Raw genomic sequence first — 9,694 nt, forward strand, 5'->3', positions numbered from 1 at the left:
AGAGCAACTAAGCCTGTACACAACTACTGAAGCCCGTGCGCCTAGAGCCTGTGCTCTGCAACAAGAGAAGCCACTGCAATGAAAATCCCGGGCACCACAACGAAGAGTAGCCCCTGCTCGCTGCAACTAGAGGAAGCCTGACTGCAGCAACAGAGACCCAACGTAGTCAAAAAGAAATTAATTAATTAAAAAGTTAAAACAAAAACAAAAAAAAACGGCCTCTCCCCACAAATCTCAGGGAGAAAAGCCTTACTTGTATTTAACTTGATGTTCTAGTACTTGAAAGCAGAAAAATTTAATGTGATCATCACTGAAAAAGAAAAAAAAAAGAAAAATTAGATAAGCAGAACATGAATTAGGGAAAACAAATCAAAGGTAAAATAGTAATGAATAAACTACAGTTGAAAAGTTTCTCAAACTAGACCTTTGGCTTATTGATCTCAAGTTTTACATTCACATCCATTTGTTTAAAAAGCTAAGAGAACTTTTTATGTTATACAATATTCAATGGAAATCTGGCAAACGCAATAACCAAAAAAATTTAAGATGCACTTTAAGTACATACAGTGCTTTTGCAAACAGAAGGCATTCCCCCTAAATTCTAGATGTTAGGATTCCCAGAACAACTCCTACGTTTTACAATAGAAAGGCTAGATGTAAAATTACAAACGGTAGAACAGCCAGAGACTGAGTCAAACCAGAAATGGTCATCAAAGTCATACTTAAAAGTTCTACTGCAGTCAAATCCAAAGCAAGCAGAGTCACCTGGACTGGCAGTCCAGCCCCAAAAATTCATACAGAAAACCAAGTTACCAATATATTGCCCTTATAAAAGGGGATTAAAAATCAACACCCACCCAGCTACAAACTCTGACCAAGTCCCGTTAGTGAACAACCATCTGTTCATCTTAAGACAGTTGGTCTGGGCCAGGCTTAGTCATGGAACAATTTTTCATATACAAAGCTAACTAGTCAATACAAGAACGGAGATGTTATCTTCAGTTAGACTACATCAATTAACCAAAAAAATTAATAATTTCACACTTAAGAAAATGAAACTTAATTTTTAAAAGTTTTTTTAAAAAGTTACATTTAATTTGCATCTCTTCTAAGACCCTAGGGTTTCTAATCTTATCATGGATGGCACTGAAGCTTTAACTAATTATATGACATAGATCTTCCACTCAAAATATAAACTATAGGGAGCCTTTAATTAAAAGCCAGCCCTTACTTACTCTAAGACATATAGATATTCTCAAAACCAACTTTCACTAAACTGGAGCACTTCCTTTCGGCTATAAAATGTAGTGACTGACACCCACAGCATGCCAAGAACTCTAGCTAAGAGTCATCACTGACCCCTATAAACTTCTACTCCCACTAGTAGAGTTGTTTATTTACAACTAGTCAGCTGTGTTTCCCCAAGCCTCACTATGTGCATTGTACTTCTTTTGTATGTAAGTAACTTAATTATTAAATAAACTAATGAAATGAGTATGATGACGGTTTATATTTTCATAAAAATTAAGTTGAATGCTTTAGAAAGAGTTCATAGGAAGTCACACTGCAGGGGGAAAACCTTGGACCTATGTGATGTGAGACAGATAACTTGGAGAGATAGGAACAAATAAATAAAAATTTTAGAAATCTGTACTTACTGTTCCTCAATCCACTACAGGGACCCAAAGTGGAAATTACAGAGGATCAATTATGGGTGTGATCAACGTTGAGAATGATGAAGTGAATGTTAGTGGCATATACGCAAATAAAAGTCCTTGGTCCAATATCAAAAGATTAGTAACTGTTTATATACTTTAAATTAAAATTAAAAATTAAGATACATATAATTTTTGATTATCTCCTTTACCAACTTTTTAGAAAACCAACTATCCCTCCCCATCATAAGAAGATAAGGAAGTTTCTACTGTATAGAAACTCTATGCCACTTGGGATCTACTGCCAGGTACTCAGAATAAGGCAAAGGATATTTTAACGAGAAGTCAATTCTGGAATGGCCAAATTATTAGTTTACTATTTTTCTCATTTCTACACTGAATAGTTTTCCAAAATATAAGTCATAAAATGTTTTTAGGAAAACATTTTCCAAACAGGTAAATGTAACAATCCTGTCAAGTTCACAAAAATTTAAATTCTCCTACAAATCATGCAAATTTTGTTTTAATCACCTGTACGTCCTCTGGGCCAGAGCTTCTGCACACACCTGCCAGGCATCTGGGGAAATCTTTAACTGCTCAAAATAGGCCAGGGCCTGTAAGATTGCAAAGCAGAAAATGCATTTGGAATAGTCAATCTCAATTCTCTGCCAATACTCAATAAAGTTTTCTGGGAGTAGCAAACTAACAACAAAAAAGTGACTAAATAGAAAATAGCTAAACATTGAATTCAGGCTTCTGAGTATGTGCAACTTAGTGATCATTCCTAGGAAAAAGGTTAAGTAAAAAACAAATTCCATCAGTTGGATACTCCAACCTGTTTCCTTACAGGAAAGGAGACAACACAAAAATGCCCTGCAGATATCTATGAATTATTAGGAAGATCAAAGAGAAAACACTCAAGTGCTGTGTCAAGTGCTATACTACTGTGGTATATGCAATTATAAAATGGTATATAAACAAAATTTTTCCTATTTAATAGCAAACATGCTATTAAAGAGGTGATTATAAAAGAAGAAACATACTCTGTATGCCATTTGATCTACTGTTTAACAGAAAAGGAGAGTTATTTAAAATCTTCAGCTATATCATGTAAGTTTCCTAAAAAGTGAGATTAAAGTCAGAGTTCAAGTGCTTGATATGAAGTTTGCAGAAGTACCAAATAATTGAAATGGTCAAAGTTTTAGGAAATGTGTTTCTCATCCCTGTATTCACGAATTCTGGGGCCTGTCATAAGAGCAAGTACACTCTAGAATGGATGCAGCACCAAGTCCATATGCTCTCTACCACTGTCGGGAAAATGGGAGTGACTTCTGCCACTTTTCCATTAGTATGTTGCAACTGGAATCATGACAGATGCAGGTTTCATATATGACAATGAACAAACAGTAATCTCACCAACTTGTAAAAAATATCTCAGTCGGGAAAATAACAATAATCTCTAGAAACACTGCTAAATGATTTTAAAGCAATTACATACTGATACAAACCCTGAAATTAGTTAGAAACAATATTAAGTCTTAGAGGAACCTAATTTCAATTAGCCAGTATATTTTTTTTAAATGTGGTTTGTGCCCCATCCATGATGAAGACAATTTTATTGGTCTTGATCAGCAATTTTTAAAATGAAACAGAATATAGAATATCAGAGTGCACTGCACCTAGCAAGAATAACTATTATTTTGTGCAACTTGTTTTAGTCATGTGTGTATATGTCATATATTCATGTGTATGTGTGTCTATGTTTATATATATACATACATACAAACACACACACACACACATATACTGTCAAGATATAAAATTATTTTTTCCTTTCGGTTAGAGGTTAAAAAAAAATAAGCAGCAAAAAATCCACTGTATTTAGGTGATAGTTTCCTGTGTTATGTAACTGTATGAATGAGGGAATGCGTTTTCAGACGTGGTCTCAGTGGCTGCTCCCACTGACAGAGGACCAGATAAATAAACGTGAGCAGATGAAGAAGATCACCAAATACTATCTTAAGTGTAAGTAACAGCTATTTTTAGAAATTAAGACTACAGGAACCCAAGCAGCTGCAAAATAATCTAGTTCAGGTGTCTAACAATATCTATTCCATGAAACCTAGAGTTTCCTTTAGGAATACCTCAGGGGCCAGGGCAGGGGACAATGCTGAAGTCAATCGTATACTGCATTACCACCTAATATTTCACTTACCAAAAGAGGTGGGGGAGGTGTGATTCAGCTGCTAGAATTGTCACTGACATACCATTTTCTTTAAGTAATAGCAAGTTTTAAACCAAAGACAGATATTCTATTTTTTTTAAGTGATAATAACGTGAAAAATCTCAGTTTTAGCTAGTCTTTGCACTCTGAATCCAAGTGATACTAGCATCAAAAAAAAAAAAGCTGTGGCGATGACGAACAAGTCAAAGCTTTTATCACCCAGTTCTCTCGGAACTTCTTTCTAATGCTCCACTGTCTCTAAGTGGCAACAGAGTCAGTTCAGCTACTTACTGCCCATGTAGAAAACAGAGAACTACAGACAGACAATTGGGAACCAGGGTTGGTAGTCATTTATCTTACTACGAAACTGAATTAAGTTCCCACTACTCCTGAATTCCAATTATCAGGACTATCAGAACTCACTTGAAGATTCCTTGTTTTTCATCCTAATTGTTATGCAGGTTGGCTTAATGGGATATCAAATTAAGCCTGCACCAGGAGGCCTAACATATGCCTGTGACTGATAGAACCCATTTTTATTGATTAAAAACCTAACTTCTATATTAAAACCATTGCCAGTGTACTAGTTTTACTTTTCTGAAAAAGAAAATCATGGCACATTAAAAAAAAAAACCTGTTGGATGGTGTAATTTAATTATAAAACAAAGGATTTCAAAAAAGGAACATAAAAAATAACAGAAGTTTATTTAATAACTAAACAAATAGTCAAAGATTTTAGTTATAATAACTATGTAGTACCAAGCCAGACCAAAGGTACAGGTCTGTGATGCTTCGACTATGTGACTAAGGGTTTGAAGGCAGGTAGCTTACACTCCCATGAAAAGAAATATTTGTCCATACACAGAAGACATGGACATTTAATGACTTTTCATGTCCTAACCAGTTTGATAGGTATCTTGTAATTAGCTATTTAAATCTCAATTCTTGTTATTTACCTCCATCTGGAGGGCTGGTTACTTCTTTTAACAGCAGAGACATGCACATGATACTATGCTGGAAACCCCTGGAAATTTTTTACTACTTAAAAAAATCTCTGCTTAAAAGCAGAAAAATTGCTATTTTTTGTAAAATTGTTAAATTGCTATTTTTTGTGAAATTGTTAACCTCGTTTAGCTCATTTATAAAAAATATTCTTTGCTATGAGAAGTAGAAAGAAGAAAATGTCTCTCCATCCACTTACCTTATACTTCAAACCACCCACGCACCTTTAAAAAATTTAATTATAGGCTTGTTCTTTAGATTCTTCTGTCATTCAGCCATAGTCATGATTACAGGTGTAGGCTAAATTATGTTTAATTGTTTATACTTACCCAAATATCCCGGCACCTCATAATGGATTCTTTGTCATGTGATCATTTTACATAACCTGATAGCATATCATAACTGCTTACTTACATGTCTAAATAACAAGGATGTTAACTATCACTAACATGAGGGTTAAGCAACTTTTTTAGACCAAACCAAGCAATGGGAAAATATGTACACCGGCTACTATGGAAAGCTCCTTGAACAATCCTTTGCATTACAACTTTTAAATAGTTAGAAATAGTGATGTGACATAAAGACCTGCCTTGAATTACATGAGATTTTAATACTTTTAAGCCAACTAAAGAGAAAATAAATCACAATCACTCACTGTTTCTGTATTCAGAATATAGTCAAATACCTCAAATTTGTTTTTCTATTCATTTCCACCCAAATTAAACCTTTATCAGATGTATATTTTTGATTCAAGTCCTCTAATGCAAATCTTTCCGTAACATGCTTTAAAAAATGATTAAGCCGACTTAACTTACCCTTTGCCTGAAGTCTGAATCAGCATTTGGATTTAGCCCTAAAAGAGCCTGTTCATCCATCCCTGCTGCTATACTTGGAGTTTTCTGATTACAATAGGCGTGCCCTCTGATCCCACAGAAGAATCCACAAACATCTGCACACACACACACACACACAAAGTTGAAAGAAAACAATACTTGATAAACAAAATAGATGCTTATCCAGAATATCATAACAAGCGGTAACATTATGCAAAGAAGTTTAAGAGTTAAAAGAACTTCTTTTGAACCTATCCAAATTACAACTAAAGGAGCCTAAGTCTCAGAAGATTGGGTCTGCTAAATACTCCGCTAAGGTGTAATTTCTAAACATCTAAGGTATGCTATTAAGGTTCTCAAATGTTTTTCTTCAAGATCATCAATAAAGTACAGAAAGTAATTCTTTTTCTTGAAATGGAAGTATCTAATTTATGTTATTACCATCTCCATTAAAGTGCAATTGTGCAGCTATATTAAGTTAAAAAAAAGACAAATCCAGGTCATCTTATTATACTAATTATAATACTTGCTTACTGCCATTTATCAATATCACAATCCTTTTAAAAAAATTAGAATGGCTGACTAAATACGGATCTCAGAGTGCCTTTCTGGAGAGTCTACCAAGTACTTCAGAAGAAGTCAAATGAAAAAGGAGCTAAAGAGTGAAAAACAAGTCATTTAGCTTTTGAAAAATGGGCTAGCTCTGCCTTTTACAGATCTCTGCTCTTGCCAGCCCAATTCCAGAAATGTATTTCAAAAACTGTTTTCTAACAGTAGCTATAAAAATTGACAAGACTGATTTTTCTTATTTAAGAACTTTTTTTAGTCTCTGGAAAATACTGCATTTTTTCACAGTATAGGGTCTAACATTCTCAAGTAAGAACATGACCAGCCCTAAAGGCAACTTGGTTTCTGATAAAGTGTATATTTATCTGCAGAAACAAAGAACAAACTCTACCTGAGGTAGGGAGACCAGGTCTTACTACTCCTGTTAAAAGGTTGTGAGGCTTTTTAAAAAAAAAATTATCATAACCAATTAGACCATAACTGATCTAACCAAAGAGAAGATCAGAGCCTAAAGGGGTCAAGAACCTAAATGGGGGATGTGGTGTGGAAGGGGTCATAGCCTTTCGGGAATGGTAAGACCAGGATCAGATCCAGGTTAGAAGACTCCTACTACAACATGCTTTTCTGTCTCCCCGGCTCTGCCTGAATCAAATGATAAATCAGGATATGTGCTGAGAGCCTTGGAGAAGAAAGCTTGACCCCTTCTCTTACGGTTACCATCATACTTACAGACTACAGAGAGGCAGTGTAACTCCCCACTGCCCTCAGGATTAAGATCCAAACACTTTTCAACGACTCCTCACCATTCTGCACCCTAACCCAGCAAGGCCAGTGGTATTCTGCCTTTCATCTTCTTTGGACACATTGCTCTTTCCTTGTTACTTAGTTAACCTCTGCTTGTTCTTCAGAATTCAGCCTAGAGGTCACCTCTTTCAAAAACGCTTCTTTGACCCCTATTGTTCAACTCTCCCAAACTGGATTAGATGCCCCACCTAAATGCTGATATACACTGTCACTGTCTGCTTACTACTTTTCTCTCATTAACCTTAAAGGGAAGGAGGGACTGTCTGAGTATTTGTCACTGTGTCCCTAGGACATAATATAACATACATTTTGGATTTGGAAAGACCTGTATTGGTACTCTGATCTTGTCATTTTCAAACTAGGGCCACATACACAACTACCAAACCTGAGAGAGAGAGCCCTTTCTATGAAATGGGAAAAAGAGCATCTGACTCATAAAGTTGCAAAGACTTCAATGAGATAAGGTATGTAAAGCATGCCTGGCACCTAGTGGGTCCTCAATAGCTTATCTATCATTCAGAGCTAGGCACACGGGGGAATGTGAACTACTTGGAGTAATCTAGATTTTTTTTTTTTTTTTTTTTTTTTGCGGTACGCGGGCCTCTCACTGTTGTGGCCTCTCCCGTTGGGAAGCACAGGCTCCGGAAGCGCAGGCTCAGCGGCCATGGCTCATGGGCCCAGCCGCTCCGCGGCATGTGGGATCTTCCCGGACCGAGGCACGAACCCGTGTCCCCTGCATCGTCAGGAGGACTCCCAACCACTGCGCCACCAGGGAAGCCCTGGGTTTCTTATACTAGTAAACTGGCATTTTGAGCAGATGGAAAACCAAAAAAGGTACTGTTGAAAATCTGATGACAATTCCCCTGAAAAATGCACACACAGAAAGAAAAGACAATCTGAATTTCTATGAATCCCAGATTAAGTCCTATAAAAGATTCCTTGAATTTGGCCTGGCTTTAGGGAAAATTGCGTAAACTTGGTCACTCTGATTCTACCAAGGGAAACAGCAAGTGGTCCTAAGAAAAAACATCGCAAACAAAACAACTTAAGGAAACAAAGCTTGTTACAGTTGAAAATTGCATAAGCTTGGTCACTTTGATTTTATCAATGGAAACAGCAAGTGGTCCTAAGAAAAAACATCGCAAACAAAACAACTTAAGGAAACAAAACTTGTTACAGTTGTCAGCACAGAAAGAATCCCCCACGGAGAAGGCACTTGGATAATAATCAACATGCAATGGTAAATTACTCACATGTATGCAAAAAACTGAAAAGTTACAACCTGTGCAAAAAGGTGACAATTTTACCAGTAAAAGGTTGTGCATAATGTTCTAACACCGCATAGCGGTGCAGGCTTAAACATTTGTTACAATGTGATAAACATTTCAATTACGCATCTAGCAAATGTTCCGGGGGAAGGCGAGCAACATACTTGAAATATCAAGCCCTAACTCTCCCATGTATAGCCATTAAATCAAGAATCAAAACAATCTGGAAAAATTCCTCTATACCTACTGAAGACTGTTCAAAGACCAGGACTGAATCTTTCCAGCCTTTTAACACCACTATGACAAGTCGCTTTAATAAAACGTAACTTCCCTCAGTAACAACTAGCACTCTCAAACAGTGCTAGTTGTTACAATTAGCACTTTCAAAAGGTACTCCATTTTTCGGGTTACAGGGAAACATCACGCTTCTCTACTCCTGCAGAATTGTGAGGAAGGGAAAAGCAAAAATGGCGTGCCGTGCTGGCAAATTACTACACAGAAATAATACTTTTTTCTTTTTTGTCCTGGGACGGGGGTCGGGGGGGTAGGAATCAAGTTTGAGGTCTCTGCAGTTGAAACTGGTGGGACACGCTACAAGTATTACAAACGGGCTCAGCCACTTTTACTATATCGGGGGCCACAGGCAATGGGGGCCCTCCTCGGCCGGCCTTACCCCCTTCCTTCCCCCGGATCCCTCCCCTAAAGGGAGCCTCGTGGCAACTCGGGTGATGAAACACCCGGCAACGAGCGGCCACGCACTGGGGACGCGCTCAGCCTCGGCGGCCGCAGCTTGTACCCACCCCCACCCAGTCCGCCCAGCCTCTGGGAGCATCGCCATGGAGGGCCCGACCCGCACCACTCCCCGACATGGGGGATCCCCGGGCCAGTCCTCCCGGCCAACTTCCCCGCAGCCTCGCGTGGACCGAGTCGGGTCCGAGTCCCGCCCCGAGCCCCAAGTCACCTTCCCTATCACTCCATCCCGCCTCCCCGCCTGCACTCCCGAGGGCCGGTCAGCAGAGCGGAGCGGCGCCGCAAGCAGGGAGCGGGGAGAGCGGCCCTCGCCCTTGTCACCGTCGTCCTCCGCCACGGCCGCAGCGCTAACCCCGGAGACAGAGCTGGCCGGGGCCGCGCGCCTCTCGCCGCTCCGCGTCCCCTGGCGCCTTCTATTGCGTGGCGCCGGGCAGGCAAGCTAGCAGGCTGGCGGGCGGGGTCGGCGCCCCAGGAAAGGAAAGAGCGCGAGGGCCAGCTAACGCTGCCGCCACCGTCGCCGCTGAGTCAGCGCGAAGCGCGCTCCCCGCGTCGGCGCCGCGCGGACCAAAGCCAGCAGCCTCATGGAGAGTG

General features: G+C 39.2%; 1 protein-coding gene across 3 annotated transcripts in view; it reads right to left on the minus strand.

Moving 5' to 3' along the window:
* XPOT (exportin for tRNA) overlaps nt 1-9,694 on the minus strand; it is a 39,380-nt gene extending 29,686 nt beyond the window's left edge. Inside the window, exons 1-4 of one of the 3 annotated variants that reach the window (XM_060112687.1) lie at nt 9,425-9,694; nt 5,697-5,830; nt 2,187-2,269; nt 254-310 (exon numbers count right to left, since the gene is read on the minus strand). In XM_060112687.1, the coding sequence (XP_059968670.1) occupies nt 254-310; nt 2,187-2,269; nt 5,697-5,756 (200 nt within the window). In that variant the 5' untranslated portion in view covers nt 5,757-5,830; nt 9,425-9,694. Of the gene's footprint in view, nt 1-253; nt 311-2,186; nt 2,270-5,696; nt 5,831-9,314 lie in introns of those variants that run through there. The other 2 variants (XM_060112686.1, XM_060112688.1) reach the window with 2 other exon arrangements.

Source organism: Mesoplodon densirostris, chromosome 11 (genome assembly GCF_025265405.1).
Source record: "Mesoplodon densirostris isolate mMesDen1 chromosome 11, mMesDen1 primary haplotype, whole genome shotgun sequence".
In the NCBI taxonomy this organism is placed as follows: Eukaryota; Metazoa; Chordata; class Mammalia; order Artiodactyla; family Ziphiidae; genus Mesoplodon; species Mesoplodon densirostris.